This window comes from Scylla paramamosain, chromosome 33, assembly GCF_035594125.1.
Source record: "Scylla paramamosain isolate STU-SP2022 chromosome 33, ASM3559412v1, whole genome shotgun sequence".
Classification (NCBI taxonomy): domain Eukaryota; kingdom Metazoa; phylum Arthropoda; class Malacostraca; order Decapoda; family Portunidae; genus Scylla; species Scylla paramamosain.
In genome coordinates, this window is record NC_087183.1 from 7,002,014 (window position 1) to 7,019,867 (window position 17,854).

The 17,854-nt window shown below is 41.4% G+C and overlaps 1 protein-coding gene across 6 annotated transcripts in view; it reads left to right on the forward strand.

Moving 5' to 3' along the window:
• Positions 1-17,854, forward strand: part of LOC135089573 (organic cation transporter protein-like) — an 86,010-nt gene that overhangs the window by 36,442 nt on the left and 31,714 nt on the right. The window contains exons 1-2 of one of the 6 annotated variants that reach the window (XM_063985310.1): positions 12,047-12,176; positions 13,684-13,963. The exons of 4 other annotated variants lie outside the window; for them this stretch is intronic. In XM_063985310.1, the coding sequence (XP_063841380.1) occupies positions 13,791-13,963 (173 nt within the window). In that variant the 5' untranslated portion in view covers positions 12,047-12,176; positions 13,684-13,790. Of the gene's footprint in view, positions 1-12,046; positions 12,192-13,683; positions 13,964-17,854 lie in introns of those variants that run through there. One more of the 6 variants, XM_063985311.1, reaches the window with a different exon arrangement.

Below are 17,854 nucleotides of genomic sequence, written 5' to 3' on the forward strand. Positions count from 1 at the left end.
CTCCCAAACCTCCTGCAATCACCTGCCAGTTAGTCATGATAGAGTAAGACTTTCATGCGTTGGGAGAGTAACTAGGTGATTTATAACGCAGAGCATCATTCCAGCCTTTATTAATTTCCCTAATGACGTACGTAGTATAATGAAATCGATGCCGTGGTGCTGATTGGGTCATTGAATATATACCTGGTGCTTTGATGTCTGCTCGGTGCTGGAGATGGAGTAATATAAGCTGTGTGTGTGTGTGTGTGTGTGTGCGTGTGTGTACGAGAATACCTGTGATTTTTCCTTTGTTTTATTATTCTCATTACCTCGAGTGGGTTATCACGAAACTCGCTATCAGGCGTGGCCACTTGACACACGACTGTGATCACCATGATTGCTGCCCACGTGTGTGAGAAAGTTTGATAGTTCAGACGCCTTGCTGCTTCATATCTTTTATTTATTTATTTTTTATTGTTCCCTGTCCCCCTCTCTCTCTCTCTCTCTCTCTCTCTCTCTCTCTCTCTCTCTCTCTCTCTCTCTCTCGTTCTTCTTGTTCTTGTTCTTCTTGTTCTTGTTCTTCTTTCTTTCTCTCTTTCTTTCTTTCTTTCTTTCTTTCTTTCTTACTCTCTTGGTGGCTATGCTGTAGTTATACTTTCATGGATTTATGTTTAAACCCTCTATTTATTTATTTTGTTTATATGTTTGTTTGTTTGTTTCTTCTTCTTCTTCTTCTTCTTCTTCTTCTTCTTCTTCTGTTCCCCTGAGGATGACGAAGGAAGAATACACGTCTCCCGGCCCGACGGTGGTGTCGCCGCGTCACGTCACGTAGGCCTACACGAATTATTGTCAATCTGTTCACTGAATTTCGCTCCTCATCCACCATTGAGGCAACCCTTCACCCTCACTTACTTCTAATATCAACAAGACAGAGAGAGGTTTACCACTTCATGTCGACAGCGATATAAATAGAAAATATTTCCTTGGCTCTGTCGAAACCTTTGATCCGGAAATTCTTTGGTTTAATTTTAGTCGAGAGCTGCGTTTAGTTGTTCACAACACTCACGCAAACACTGAAAGATATACTGCGATTATTCGGGGAAATCCGAAGCAAGGGAAATGAAATTTGTTATTAAGAAAGTAAATATGAAAGTTGAGCTTACTAATTTCAAGACAATAACTATTTATTTTTGGATGAAATGTGATGTTTTTGGTCAAATAAGGAGATCAGCAGTTAAATTAAAGAAATAAATCAATATAAACCTAACTTTGGTTGACCTGCCCTTCAAATGAAAACAGTTTATTGAACATGAAAGTGACAAACCTTTATAGCTTCATTATGACTTCATAATTGGAGAAGCTCAGCCAGTGAGGACGGACAATTTCTCTAATCTTGTATGATTCTTCTTATATAATCATCATGATTAACTTATTTATTGTTTTTCTTTATTTATTAAATAAATATATATAAATACGAATAGATGAATGTGTGTATGGCATGTCACCGGTGGACATGTGGTGGTGTGTGGGGCTGCGGCCAGGAGCCTGTGCTGCGCTGGTCCCCGCCCTCTGTCACGCTGGTGATGGGAACTGATCCATCAGTCTGCGTGTGTCACTGAGGGAAACCATTGTAATTATGAACAACAGTTTTAAACAATTCTCTCATCACACGCTGCCCCGCCAGACTGCCACCTTCTCTCAGCACACGCCGCCGTGTCAGACACCAAAGCTCGGCGACGCAGGCCGGTGTTACAGGTGACCTCGCTTCGCCGCAGGTTTCCAAGGATTTTGACCCCTTGCCCCTCCCAGAGTCAGAGCAGTGAGGCGCGACACTGGGTGGGCCGCGGCGACTCCTCGGACTTGTTGGTTGCCTTTGATTTCCTTGTATTCCTTGCGTGGCTCGTCAGGGCAGGCGAATCCTTTCTGGCAACACTGGTGTAAAGGGTGAAGCGAGTGACGGGGTTGACATAGCTAAGCCTTGTGAGCGGCAGCAGTTTCTCCTCAGCGTAACCACCCGTGACACCCACAGTGACTCAGGCTGACTCCCCTCCCACCATGACACATTGACTCAGCCTCACCACACGCGGGAGTTTACCTGTTTTCAAAGTCTCAGCCAGACTGTGACCTTTGTGTAGCTTCATCAGCTTTACTATTTCTCAATATTATCCATTTGTTTCCTACTGTGTGTCTTGTCCTCTTTTTTCTTTCTCTGAGATTTTTTCTTCTTCTCTTCCTCCTTCTCCTCCTTCTCCTCCTCCTCCGTTCAACAGACCTGAAAAATGTAGCTTAAAACGATGTAGAACGAAAATAACCAGAGTTACGTAATTCGTTGTCATCATTTAATTCCCATTTGTAATATTTTTTTAACCACAAATAACTGGCAGTTACTCTCCTGTTGATGATTGTAATGATGATGATGACAGTTTCAATGACTCAGTTGGACTTTACTAAGGAACACTCCTTTAAACACTCATTCTGACTATGTTATTCTCTTCTAATTAACTGTAATCAGGTGTATTTCATTTCATGTTCGCTTATGTTGGCTGCTCGTGTTAAGTGGTTTGTGTGGACCGCTGATTCCTGAGTACCATGTTTACCGTCACGACAAGAGGACTTGCATAACGGTGTGTGTGTGTGTGTGTGTGTGTGTGTGTGTGTGTGTGTGTGTGTGTGTGTGTGTTTAGTTATACAATTATAGTTTACAGGATGCGACTCCTGTGATTTCTATGTATTTATTTATGTCCAGTTTTCTGCATTTGTGTGTGCATATGTGTGTGTACCCTCCTCCTCCTCCTTCTCCTCATTATAAAACAAAGCTTCTATAGAGATATCGAATTTCCACTTGTCTATTGCTTACAAAGGGTACAATTGCAGCCAGGGACGGGACGTGACAAATAACCTCTCCTGACTCTCTCCCAGACACACCCGTGGGGCGGAATAAAACATTCCACTCTCATTCATATTTTGATCTCACCCTCACGTTTGTTATTCGGTTTTGGTGGTATAGTATATTATTGTTTGTAATGGCTCAGATTTCGTGTGTACTCATATCTCTCTCTCTCTCTCTCTCTCTGAACAGCACACTTATTCATGTATTCATTTGGCGCCTGAGCTCCCATTCTTCTTGTTCTTCCGAAAGGTCAATGTTAGTCTCCTTTTAGTCTTGTTTTTCTCCTCGGTCATTTAAAGAGGTTGCGTTAATGTCCCCTCGCGTCTTCTTACTTTTGTTGTTGTTTTGAAGAGGGATTTCGGTCACGTGTTTTGGGAATACGTTTCAAGGATTTTTGGATGTTGAATTACCGGCTTTAAGTGATTTAGGGGATATAACAATGATGAAATGAGAAGAGGATGGAAGTAACAGAAATGAGGATGTTGCGCTGGGTGTGTGGGGTGACGAGAGAGGACAGAATCAGCAATACAAGGATCAGAGCAACAGTGAAGTTGGGAGAGATTTCGAAGAAGACACAGGAAGCAAGGCATAGATGGCACAGGCACGTAATGAGAAGGGATGGAGCAAGTGATGAGAGGAGAGCCGTGGATATGGAAGTGCAAGCAAGGGAGGAGGAGGAGAGGCAGATCCAAGATTAGATGGAAAGATTGCATACAAGAAATCATGAGAGAGAATGGACTAGACTACGATAAAGCAGGTGACAGAGAAAACTGGAGGCGGCTCCCCAGAAACAGCGACCCCGTAAAGAGATGGGCTAATAAGCTGACGACGAAGAAGACTAAAACAAAACCCTCAGAATCAGTTAGATTTCAAAGATAGCTAGAAAGGAATTGGGTCTCAAAAAGAGTTGTAGATGACTGGAACGAACTCAGCAATGAAGTTGTTAGTGCCGAGTCATTAGGAAGCTTTAAATGATTAGACAAATTTGTGGATAAGGATGATAAATGAAAATAGTATGTTTCATGTAGGGACTGCTACGTGTAGGCCTGATGGCTTCCTGCAGTTTCCCTTACTTTCTCATATTATATTCTTCTGTAAAAAGGACGTATAACACCGGTCTGGATTTGTTAAGGATCCACTCAGGACACTACAAAAAGGGATTCGCTGGGTATACGGGTCTGTGTTTTGATTCGCTTTGTTCTCTTATTAGGACTGCTTTGAAGGGCCGCAGGGATGATCAGCCGAGTTCTTTTGTGTGTTTTGAGAGACAATAGAGATGATTAGTTGGCTTCTCTTGTGTGTTTTTAATGGCCGGAGAGATGATTAGCTGGGTTCTCTTGTTTTTTTTTAAGGTCACTGAGATAATAAGTCGGGTTCTCGTGTGTTTTTCTCATTGATAACGAAGATCTCTAGTCAACTTATCACTGTATCAGGAGGATAACCTTGAACATTCCAATGACCTCCATTGCACCTGAGCTGTTTGGAAGGAGTCGAGATGAGGCGCCTAAACTTTTCATAATGCGGACCGCAGACTTTTCCTACTTGACAGGGAGGCTGACTCACACACTGAAGGTCAACCTGCCTGGTGAGGTGGGGGTGTAGGGGGGAAGGGCGTAAGCTGGTGTGGTGCTGTGGGAAATCCCCTTTTCACTCAAAATTTGTGTAATAATAATATTTGCGTGTGTCAGCTGTGTGAAGTAGGAAAGAAGTGGAGACGGTTTTGTTATTTTTGAAAGTGGTGTAATTGCTATTGTTCTTAGTATATCATTAATGTTGTTAGTATTATCATCATAAGCATCTTGCTACTACTACTACTACTACTACTACTACTACTACTAATAATAATAATAATAATAACAATAATAATAATCGTCATTATCATCATCACCATCATCATCATCATAACCAGGTAATAGGTGCTTTAAGCTGCGGAGTAACTTAAAGGACCTTCCCCCAGCGGCTGGAGGTCTGTCAGCACACGCCACGCAGTGTCGCGCCGCCGGGATGGTTGCGGCGAGTGACGTTGCTATAAATTACTCTGTGTTTTCAATATCTGGAGGTTTATCTGCATTCTGATCACACCAGCGTGTTTGCGAGAGTTTTTCCTGCTTGATTTAATAACATATTTCAGCATTCAGCGATTAACTGTTGAAAATAGCAAGCATAAGTGAAACATGTCAAACATTTTTTATAACATCTTCACAGTTCAAGTTGTCGTAATACCATTTTCTTTTTTATTTTTCAAGTTTTTACAATACATCTTGATTCTACAGTCACTGCTGAGTCTGAGGGTGGCAAGCAAAACTGGCTACCTCGTATATGAAGTGAGTTATGGCATATAATTCGCTCATTTTGCGCGCTTCAGCCCGAGCTGTAGTGATGAGGCGATGGTGGCGCGAATTGCAACGTAGAAACCTTCCTTCACATGTCGATGAGTCGAAATATGCAAAATGCGGGAAAAACGGTGTGTCTGATGAAGAAATAAGATAAGAAAGATCCGCCGTCAAAAGTTGCTGACAAGAGAGTGTTTCCGAGACTAATATCGCAATTTTTACATGCGATGGACACCAATAGGTGCCCCTGGCCAAAGCACCCTTCAGGGGCCACGCGGAGCGGTGGGCTGTAGAGATGTGCGGTAACAAAATTAGACTACTGCTGCTGCTACTACTGTTACTACTACTACTACTACTACTACTACTACTACTACTACTACTACTACTACTACTACTACTACTACTACTACTACTACTGCTGCTGCTACTACTACTGCTACTACTACTACTACTACTACTAATATTGTTTTTACTACTACTACTACTACTACTACTACTACTTTTCATTACTACTATTACTACTACCACCACCACCACCACCACCAGTCCTACACATTGTACATCCTAGTCGTGTTGTTTTATCTGTAACCTTGTGACCGCTTGTTATCTCTCAAACATATCTCAAGTCTGGGTCATGTCTTGATGCTGTCTTATCTGCCGTATCACCGCTAAGTTTGTATCAAGGCAAGGGCAAGGCTGAGTAGTTATCAAAATAAAGACACAAGGTAGTTATTCTTTTCTTTTTTCAAGGCAAGAGCAGGATAGGGTAGTTATCCATTGTTTGGCTGTTATCAGAGTGAAGAGATGACGGGCTAGTTTTCTTAGGCAGGGACAAGATAGGGTAGTTATTCATTGCCTGCTTGTTATCAGGTTAACGACGCGATGGGGCTGTTACGAATTTTCATAGTTTGGTTTTTATTCAGGCAAGGACAAGGTGGGGCAGTGTTCATTGTTTTGTTATGGTTTATCTAACGCCATTTATTCGTATTCGTCTACCTGTACTTAATTTTACTATTTTTTTCTATTTTATTACTACCTTCTTTCCTTAACTCTTTAAATATAATGTTTTCTGTATGTAACTGTTTCAATAATCTCTATTTTGTGTAGCTGCTCTGCTTTGCTTTATCTCATGTGGATGCAATCTCTCGTTTAAATGAATTTGAGTTTGTTTTATTTTAGTCACCATAAAGCTAAATGCTCCTAAATGGTTCGAGGTGTGGAGTGACTGACGCCCTTCATACGCTTCACCCAAACCCTCCGTGACACATTCACTCAGCCTCACCACACGTGGGAGTTTACCTGTTTTTCAAAGTCTCAGCCACATATATTACTTTTGTAACTCCATCACCCTTACTATTTTCAGCATCATCCATTTGTTTCCTACTGTGTCTTCTCTTTTTTCTTTCTCTGAGAAGCTGGTTTTTCTCCTCCTCCTCCTTCTTCTCCTCCCTCTCCTTTTTTCTCTCCTCCTCCTTCTTCTAACCGTCCAGACGAGTTTTAAAACGATTCAAAATGACAATAATTAGACTTACGTGCTTTGTTGTCATTTGCTTCTTATTCGTAACATTTTTGAACCGTAAATTAGTGTCATTTACTGTTTCCTGATGATGATAGTAATGATGTCGATGATGATGATGATTATACCATAAGAACACAACAACAATACAACAACAACAACAACAACCTTTGAATATCGCCCTTATGAGAGTAACAAAGAATCTCAATACGGGCCTTTCCTGTCCTTCCCTTTTAATCTCCCTCCCTCTGCCCCTTCCTCAGCGGCACCGATATAACGCGACACGTGGGGCTTAGTATTTGGCCGGTAAGTTTTGACGTAACTTGCTAATTGTAATGTTCACCTTTGTGCTCTCCGCGTGTGTGTGTGTGTGTGTGTGTGTGTGTGTGTGTGTGTGTGTGTGTGTGTGGAGGAAAATGCCATTATTGTGGAAGTATTTGAAGGAAACGAGTTTAGAAGTTAAGTAAGGAAGAGAAAAAAAACACACGTTTGTTATTTTCACGTATGGGATCACGCTCTGAAATTCTACACACTTTCTGTTATGTTGCTTTTATTCATACGTTACCTATTTATTTATCTATTTATTTATTTATTTATTTATTTATTTACACCAGTGAATTACAAACCATGAACTGAAATGAAGTCAAGAAAATTGTCTTCAATCTTCACGTCTCGAAAGACGAAAAAGACAATCGGAGGCTAAATGATCTATGTTGGAACTGGCAAAAAGAAAAAAATAAAATAAATAAAAATAAATAAATAAAATGAAAATAAATAAATAGATAAATAAATAAATAAATAAATAAATAAAATAAAATAAAATTACTTCAGTTCAAATCGTCTTTTTCTGAACAATTTCAGCACTACTGCCTTGCGTGGGAACTTTTGCCTAAGTGAACACTAATGTAGCCACGAAAGTATGTTAATGAGAAGGGAGGAGGAGAAGAAAACAACAATAACACGATGATAATGTCGATGAAGAAAAAGAAAAAAAATAAATAAATACTCGAGTGAATAAAAGAAAATTAGAGCATCCCAAGTGAACAAAAGTTAAGAGAGAGAGAGAGAGAGAGAGAGAGAGAGAGAGAGAGAGAGAGAGAGAGAGAGAGAGAGAGAGAGAGAGAGAGCGAACATAATGAACGAATATTTGTAATGCATAAAAGGTTGCAGAGAGAAAGTAAGGAGAAAGCAGGAGGTGAAGCAGCCTGCACAAGTCAGCTCCTCAGCATCCCACATACAAGAAACAAGAAAATAATAAAAAAAATGGAAATTCTTAAAAAAAAAAGGAAAACAAAAAAGAAAAAAAAATGAGAAACAGATAACTCTGTCAACAGGAAATCAGAAGAAAACGAAAGGAACAGAAATAATAAATAACAAATAACAAAGAAAACAAAAAAAATATCAACAAGAAATCAAAAGAAAACGAAAGAAACAAACAAACAAAATATATAAGAAAGAAAAGAAACATATACTTATTGTTTATTAGAATCCAAGGAGACTTAGATGCAAAGATAAGTAAGACTTGAATGCTAGTGGTGGTGAGGGGAAGTCCCGTCCTTGAGTCACCCCCCCCTGTGTTGCTTGACTTCCTTCCCTCCAAAACCCCACGCCCCACATCCTGCAGTACTAGGCTTGCTTGGTAATGAGGTGCTGCCGCCGCGGTGACTTCCCCCTGGGATACTTTTAGGTGACGTCATTCAGAGAGAGAGAGAGAGAGAGAGAGAGAGAGAGAGAGAGAGAGAGAGTTTCATTTAACGATATGACGAGATGCCGGTGGTGTTGGTGATGTTGGTAGTGATGATGGTGATGATGATGAACGATAATGAATATGTATTTACTTCACCTGGGCCCGTATACATGAAAACTCCTAAAAGACTTAAATTTACTCCCAACTAAAGATAAATGCTAAAAGCTTTCCGTCAGGATAAATGGATGACATACTAGTTTCAGCTTAGTGCAAAATGATTTTCAGAATCAAGCAGCTGTGGGCAGGATTGAGTTAGACTGAAGGCAATTAGCTTTATTAAATTCCACTAGCTCCTTACAAGCAGCTGAGAGATGACTTGCTTAGTTAAGTTGGGTTGAATTCCGAAGGATTTGTTAAATTGTACTTACTCTCAGCAAGGGACCATGGTATGTCTGGATGAGGTTATTAAGTTGAATTCCGAAAAATAAGTTAGATTCCAGTTACTTGGACTGTTTGGTGATGGATTAAGTTAGTGTGACACACACACACACACACAGAGAGAGAGAGAGAGAGAGAGAGAGAGAGAGAGAGAGAGAGAGAGAGAGAGAGAGAGAGAGAGAGAATAAATCTGAAGATGCCATGTAGTGCGTGAGCCTCAAGGGTTTTGGCTGATGGCTGGCTGCGCTGTACTGAAGTTATGGCCTTTATCTAATCTTGCTCCCTACAGTGTGACTCCCTAGTGCATTTCTCACTTGTTCTATCACATATAGAATGTCACCAAGGGCAGGCAGAACTCTCTCGATCAGCTGAGCATCACTATATTCTCGTAGGACGCCTCTCCTTTGCCGAAAATTGAAGTGTTGGGCTGCCATCCTGCCGGCTCAAAGTAATTGTAGGTGTTTAGGTGTACCCCTCACCACTCCTAGCCGGCAAAAGTCTTTTAGGTCTTAAAAGTGACTATGTATTAATTTTAAGGAACTTTTAGCAGTAAAAGTAAAACTGGTCACTAAAAGTAGTCTTACCCTGTTAAAAATGTCTACGCATACAGGCCCTGTTATTTTAGTTTGCTGCTAATGAGTGAGTCAGTTGCTTACTTACCCACCTGGCAATGTATCTATATATTTGTTTACCTTTACGTACCTTTACTTAGTTTTTAGGTTCACGTATTGGCGGGAAGGTTGTGAAGGCGGTGGTGGTAGTGGTGGTGGTGGTGATGGTGGTGGTGCAGTCATACCGCCACGTCAAGGCAGATGTGAAATGACGAGGAGATTACAGCAATTGAGTCTGTATACCACCTCCAGCCTCGTCCCTTTCCTCCCATTTCTCCTTTTCATCTCCTCCTCCTCCTCCTCCTCCTCCTCCTCCTTCTTGCTAGTTAGTATAGTGAAATCAAGCAGCCTTCTATGGACTTGCAGATTTGTCGGCTGTTTGCATTCCTTTGTATTCCTTTGTACTCCTCTTCCTCTTCTAAATCATTATCATTATCATTATCATCAACATCCTCATTGTGTTGTTGCTGTTTCTTATGTTTTGTCTTACGCTTCTCTCTCTCTCTCTCTCTCTCTCTCTCTCTCTCTCTCTCTCTCTCTCTCTCTCTCTCTCTCGCCCGCTTGCTCGCTCGCTCGGTCCCTCTCTCCCTCCCTCCCTCCCTCCCCCATCAACCAATCATCACCACTTGTTTTCCAGGAAGGCATCACAAACAGGTTAGGCATCCACTCGTGCCCGGTGCCTCCCCTCGGTCCTTCACACTCCATCTCTATAGGTCTAGCCAGAAAATCATGTAGGTATATTGCAACTAACTGCATTCATCATTCAGAAAGCATATAAAATGAAAGAGCTGGTTCTGTGTATATTCCTAACGTTATTTGAGTATTGAGTATAGTGAGATGATTTTCAATGTGTGATTTTCAGTTCATGATTAACTATATACTTATTTGAATGGGTGTGTAAAATGAAAAGGTGTGATTTCTCTTTTTGTTTCATTTCATTGTTAGTCGTCACAGGAAAAGCGTGTTTCTTGTGTTAACTTTTTTTTGTGTCTAGTTTTATATTCTATTCTGCAAGTTACGTTCGTAGACAATATGTTTATATATATATATATATATATATATATATATATATATATATATATATATATATATATATATATATATATATATATATATATATATATATATATATATATATATATATATATATATATATATATATATATATATATATATATATATATATATATATATATATATATATATATATATATATATATATATATATATATATAGTAATGTTATTAAGAAGAAGAGAGCAGATTTAAAGCCCTATGCTGGTCTTAGATATATGCAAAGAAAGAGGAAGAGGCAACTTTGAAGCACATTAGTGGGATAAATAGATGGATAGATAAATAGAGATAGATAGTCAGATAGATAGATAGACAGATAGATACTATGATAGCTAGATGGATATATAGACAGATTACACAGCACAGGTTCCACAATTTCCCAGCACTGTGTTGGCACTGATGGACACATAGGTTTTCCTTTAGATTATGTAACCTGAAGCGTGTTTCCCTTCATTGTCAGTAACACTTCCAATACCCTTCCCTTGGCCTGAGCGTCACTTCCGCTAGCAGTACAGATGTGGGTTTCCTGTTTACCATTGTGTCTACTTCCCATCACGTGTTGAAAGTAAAATTAACTCTAGCTGTCCAGTTCTTACGTATTTCCTTTGCTCTTTCTTAAAACTCTTACTTATATCCTTTCCTTGATCCTGTTTTCTCCTCCTTCTCTTCCTCCTCCTCCTCCTCCTCCTCCTGCCGACAATAATTAAGATTTTTTTTCCCAACTTGATGAAACTTTCAAGTATAATCTTCAAGGTATTATTATTATTATTATTATTATTATTATCATTATTATTATTATTATTATTATTATTATTATTATTATTATTAATATTATTATTATTATTATTATTATTATTATTATTATTATTATTATTATTATCATTATTATTATTATTATTATTATTATTATTATTATTATTATTATTATTAGTGGTAATAGTAGTAGTAGCAGCAGCAGCAGCAATACTAGTAGTAGTAGTAGTAGTAGTAGTAGTAGTAGTAGTAGTAGTAGTAGTAGTAGTAGTAGCAGTAATAGTAGCAGTAGTAGTACAAGTAGTAGTAGTAGTAACAGTAGTAGTAGTAGTAGTAGTAATAGTAAAGGTAAACATCCTTAACTACTCATAAATCCTCAAATACACACACACACACACACACACACACACACACACACACACACACACACACACACACCATCACGTAACCTTGCACCACCACGCTACAACAAGCAAATGCGTAGAACTTTATTTTATAGTCTTTCCCTTCCTATCTAGTTCTTTCATCGTGACTGAGTCACCCTTTACCTTCCCTTTCTCGCTATTCCCCCAGCGCGCCTCACCTGCTTCACTCACTTCACCTGCGTCCTTTAAGTCTCCCCTCGCTATGTAAATAAAGCTCAACTCACTGAATACACGACCACGCATCACTTGTGAACACTCTAAACAAACCAAGATCTGTTCCGAGTCACACAAGATAACGTGTATAGAGAATTTGTTCATCACATTATCTGAAGCATCATACACATGGCAGCTCTTGTGGCAACTTGACATGCAGCGCCGAAGTTTACTGTGCGTATACCAGCGGTGACAGGATCTCCAAGGGCTCTGCTTAGGACCGCAACAGTTCCTCTCCTGCCTCTGAGCGGTACTGAGGTAGTAAACAGCCTGGTACCTTGCGCCTCTGTAGCTTCCTTCGCTGTCTCTTTACCGCTGATTTAGTGGTGTGGTTTGCCTTTGTTTTGCCTCCCAGATATTAAGATGGTGTTCAGTCCTCGTAGTTGTAGGAGTTGTTGGTTGTGAGAGGGTTTTGGTGAGCATGCCTGCGTGTTACCTGAAGGAGAAAGTGAGCTGACCGAGGCCGTGTCTTGAAGGAATGATATGTGTTTCGAAGTGTGTGTGTGTGTGTGTGTGTGTGTGTTTTGTTTTAGTTCTCATGTGCTGTGTCTACGTATGCTTTCGTCTTGTTTCCTTTTTCTTCTTTTTTTGTTTTGTTTTGTATGTTAGACTCTCTCTCTCTCTCTCTCTCTCTCTCTCTCTCTCTCTCTCTCTCTCTCTCTCTCTCTCTCTCTCTCTCTCTCTCTCTCGCTGTGTATGTGTGTGTGTGTGTGTGTGTGTGTTTTCTACATTCATCAAAGACAATGTCACACAACTTGGCATCAACACGTCACTCTGCCCCGGTTCCGTTTCCTTGCTGTATCAAAATTGCCAATGATTATATACATATACGTGGCCGCAGAGACGTTGCATGTCAATGTGCACCGCGTCCACACCTGCGGCTTTCGTACTGAGCGTGAAAAAGTGGAACTCACAGGTGTAGACGATTTAATTGCATTGCTAAGAGAAGGCTCAGGTGTGTTCCGATAGAACTCACTTTCCGCAGGTGTCCTAGTGAGCAGCAGGGACGACCAATGTTGTGTTGTCCAGAGTGTATTTTGGCCATTGACGTGTTTTCTTTTCTTACAAGTGGAAGGATCAGTTCTCTATAGCGTGGCGTGCTTCCGTAGGTGCTGGAATGTTGTGAGTGGAAGTGGTTTGTGTGTGATGAGGTTATAAATCCAGTGTGTAATTAGAGAAGTGATTGAAGTGAGCGTGGTGATGGAGTATTGATGAGTGCTACAGAAGTTGTGATACAACATGTGTAGGTGACGACAGGGATTTGACTCAAGCACAGTTGTGAGAAACTGCTATAAGTGTGGTAAAGAAGCGACTGAAGTGTAGATGACGGTAAGGAATTAGTGTAGCTGTAGTGAAGTGTTACTATAACAGGAAGTGTGGCATGAAGTGTAGGTGACGGTAATTAAGCAAGTCTAGTTTGAAGTGTAATAATTGTGGTCCTGCTACAGTGGCAGCTAAGGAGTCTTAATAGAAATGTGACTGTTTGTGTCTGTGCGTAGGTCAGTCTCTTCATCATGCAGTTCGTTTTGGCTTGCTTGTGCCACGTGTGATGGACGTGCAGAAGTGATCCGTGAACGTTATGAGAGGCGTGCCAGTGCATCATCGAACTGTATCATATATATATATATATATATATATATATATATATATATATATATATATATATATATATATATATATATATATATATATATATATATATATATATATATATCGAGTTACCTATATATCCTGGCGTCAGTGCCTCACCAAGCCTTTCTCTCAGGTAGTGCAGCAAGACTCTCCCATAGCTTTGAACTGCGCTGCGCGTCTTGACTATCTGTGGTGGTGCTAACGTGGACATTACTCAGACCTGTTCAGTGAGTGACAATCATGACCAAGAACCTCCCGCCGTCGGAGTGTATGGACTTTGAGGGCGTGAACAATGCCCTGGGGAACTTTGGAAAGTTTCAGATATTTGTCTTCTTCCTGGCATGCTGGGGGTCGTTCATGCCGGCCATGGTGGTGGTGGCCATGAGCTTCTTGGGCCGCGCTCCCGACCACAGGTAAGGTGCCGCGTCCACGTGTAGCACTCCAGGGACAACATATTCTAACCTAACCTAACCCGGGACATATTGGTCATTTTTCTCCACAGACACTCTCTCATGGACATTCATCCCTGTAAGCATTTTTCCCTCTAGCTGTTTGCCAGTTAAGCGTTGTAATGTCGAAACATTGACAGGAATTATTAATGTTTGTGGTTTGATTGAAGTTAGGTTAGGATAGGTTAATGGTTAGATGAGCAAAGAAGGGGAATAGTTTTGTAAGCTAAAATGTTCAGGGAGGAATATTTTCCTTCTGGACAAAATTAATTGCACTGCGTTAGGTTAGGTTAGAATATAGAAGTACTGACGGGAATGCTAACAAACATGTACGTAAGCTAGGCCAGGTTAGGTAAATGAAGCGGTGGAGAGAATATCTAGGGAGGAATAAGACAAAATGGGATAAATATTCTGAGGCGAAGTGAACGAAGTGTCCTGTGTCCTGAGGTGGCAGTCCATCCCCCCCAACCCCCACACACCCCTCGCTCTACCGATTCCGTGACGCATTAGGCTCCACTGCACCTGTCCACCGTGGTGTGACGCCATGCTGGGTTCCTCTCCTCTACTCCATTTCACCGTGTCTCCACTCCATATCCTGAACCTTTACCTTATCTCCACTTCAGCGCCACACCACAATACCAGCCTCTACTGTATAGTTCCCTACACCACACCATACCACACCATGCCACACCACAGTTACCTCCATCACACCACATCACAGTTCCCTCCATCACACCACACCACAGTTCCCTCCACCATACCAGAATTCCATCTACCACACCACATTTCCACCCACCACAACACACTACACCACAGTTTCCTCCACCGCACTCCATTACGGCGCGTCACACTCCACGCCTCCACACTGTAGCGCTACGCAGCACTCTTCTCCGCTACAGCACATGACACACTCGGTTTCCCCCTAAGCCGCCAGCAGATAGGGGACGCTTCTGTGAGTAAACAAGTCATTTTCCGTCAACACGCGTCTGAATCCGTGAGAGGAGACTTGGTGCCCACAGAAATCAATGTTCATGGAAAAAAAAGTTGATGGTAGTTCTTCATGATTCTAAATGGCCTTCCCCCCCTCTCCGCCTCTCTCTCTCCCTCCCTCCCTCTCTCTCTTTGTGTGCGTGTGTGTATGTGTGTGCGTGTGTGTGTGTGTGTGTGTGTGTGTGTGTGTGTGTGTGTGTGTGTGTGTGTTTAGACTCCTTACAACATAAAAAAAAAAATATGTACAGTATATACAAATGTGCAACCATTACATGTAAATATAGTTAAAGTATTTCAAGTTCAGTAAATTTTTGAAGACTTTTTTTTTATTGTTTTCTATGTATTTGAAAGACTGTATATTAAATGACGCAAGTTTGTGTTTGACAAGGCTTATATGTGTTTTACGTGTATGAAGGAGACTGGTGAAGGGCACAAAAAGGGGAAAAAAAAAACAATTTCGCTAATTTACCGCTTCAAAGAGAGAGAGAGAGAGAGAGAGAGAGAGAGAGAGAGAGAGAGAGAGAGAGAGAGAGAGAGAGAGAGAGAGAGAAGATAATGCATAATGGAACGTAATTTGCCGCAAGCACTGGTACTACAGTCCCTGCCTACCGGGACCTCTGTACGTGGGGCGTCTCGAGGTGGGAGAGAGAGAGAGAGACTGGCCGGGGCAAAAGACAAACAACTGGAGGAGACTCGTACATGAACCATATTCAGAAACACTTCAGCGCCTCCCCTCCACTACATTTAAATACCTAAAGTCGAAGTGACACGGGTTTTTAAAGGTATGTTTACGGTTCTAAAGACAATAAGATTTTCACATTATTTACTGGAGAAACATCCTTGAGAACCCGGCAAATCATCTCTGTAACCTTAGAAAACAGTAGTGATGAGAGAGCAAGGCTTTTCTGAATACGGGCCATAGCGCCAACCCTTGACTCGAGGGAAACGGCGAAACGAGAAGGAAAAAGATAGGTCGGTACAACAGGTTTGAACCCCTTGAGTATATACTGCCTGTGTAGCTCCGCCTCTCAGGGAACCTAGCTCGTGAACATAAAAAACATAACCTGAATATAGCTTTTGCACCTTCGCCCTTTTGTGGAGTGTTGTCTGCATGGGAGGGTCAGGCCGCGCTCATGCAGATGCTCATGACAACTGACAGTACTCATCTGTATAGCACCACACACTTACGTCTCCATGTATACTGTACGACTATTCATTCACCAAGCTTCCTCTATGAAAGTTTCACCTACACACACACGAGAAAAAAAAGTGAGGGAACTCAACTCATAATAGGGAGGAATACTCATAGAGTGTTTAATCACGTTGTTTGAATGTTAATGGGGGAAAATGTTACCTGTTGGGAGGGGGTAGGAACTTACGGTGTACACATCCTCACTTTTGGCCTCCCCACGTCAGGCCCCTGTCCCACCACACACCCACACCCAGGGGCAGGTACTCCGTGTGACCCTGCCTACACCCATCCTGTCGTGGCCATTACACTGCACAACGCACCTCTCCTCTGTCATTTGCTCTTTGCCTTTTCTTTCTTATTTGATTAACTTCCTTTAAGTTTTTTCATCTCTTCCTTTTATTTAGCTTTTTATTTTGTAATTTTGTTTCTTCTTCGTTCTTTATCTCCTCCATTTTCTTCATACTTTCTTCCCGTTCTCTCTTCCTCCCTTTTGTATTTATCAGTTTCTCTTGTGCCTCATTCCGTTTTTTGGTGATTCCTTATCTGTTCCTTCTTTCGTTCTCTCTCTCTCTCTCTCTCTCTCTCTCTCTCTCTCTCTCTCTCTCTCTCTCTCTCTCTCTCTCTCTCTCTCTCTCTCTCTCTCTCTCTCTCTCTCTCTCTCTCTCTCATAGCCATCCCACTCTCTAACATTCCTATGCCTCGAGTGTTTATGTAATGCGGGGCTACATGAGAGAGAGAGAGAGAGAGAGAGAGAGAGAGAGAGAGAGAGAGAGAGAGAGAGAGAGAGAGAGAGAGAGAGAGAGAGAGAGAGAGAGAGAGAGAGAGAGAGAGAGAGAGAGAGAGAGAGAGAGAGAGAATTCGTACAAGTGCATTCTTTAAAGTTTATCTATGAGAATATTGCACTAAAATGACTTATTATTAGTGATTTGGATGACTAAAGAGGTTATACAGTGTGTAGTAGATTATGAAAACACACACACACACACACACACACACACACACACACACACACACACACACACACACACACACACACACACACACACACACACACACACACACACACACACACACACACGTACGTAATCTCATACGAATAACTTCTGTGGGATTAACACCTCCTTCTCCTCCTCCTCCTCCTCCTTCTCCTCCTCCTCCTCCTCCTCCTCCTCCTCCTCCTCCTCCTCCTCCTCCTCCTCCTCCTCCTGTACCCACCATATATTTTTTTCTCTGCAACCTTCACATTTCTCATCTCATGGATCGGTAGTTTAAGGCTTTAGTAGTGATGGTGGTGGTGGTGGTGGTGGTGGTGGTGGTTTTGTTGACGCTCAAGAGAAGAGAAGGAACAGGTTGGAAGGAAGTAGGAGGGGGAGGAGGAGGAGGAGGATGTGAGGTAGTATGAAAAAAGAAAAAAAAGTGATAGTTGAGGAGAATAGGAGAAGGTTAACGGAGGAATGTTGTTGTTGTTTTTGTTGTTGTTGCTGCTGCTGTTGTTGTTGTTGTTGTTGTTGTTGTTGTTGTTGTTGTTGTTGTTGTTGTTGCTATTGTTGTTTATGTAAGTTTCCTATCCCGATGAGCAGAAGAGTGAAGAGAAGAAAGAAAAACAGTGATGGGATGGCCTTGAACACACACACACACACACACACACACACACACACACACACACACACACA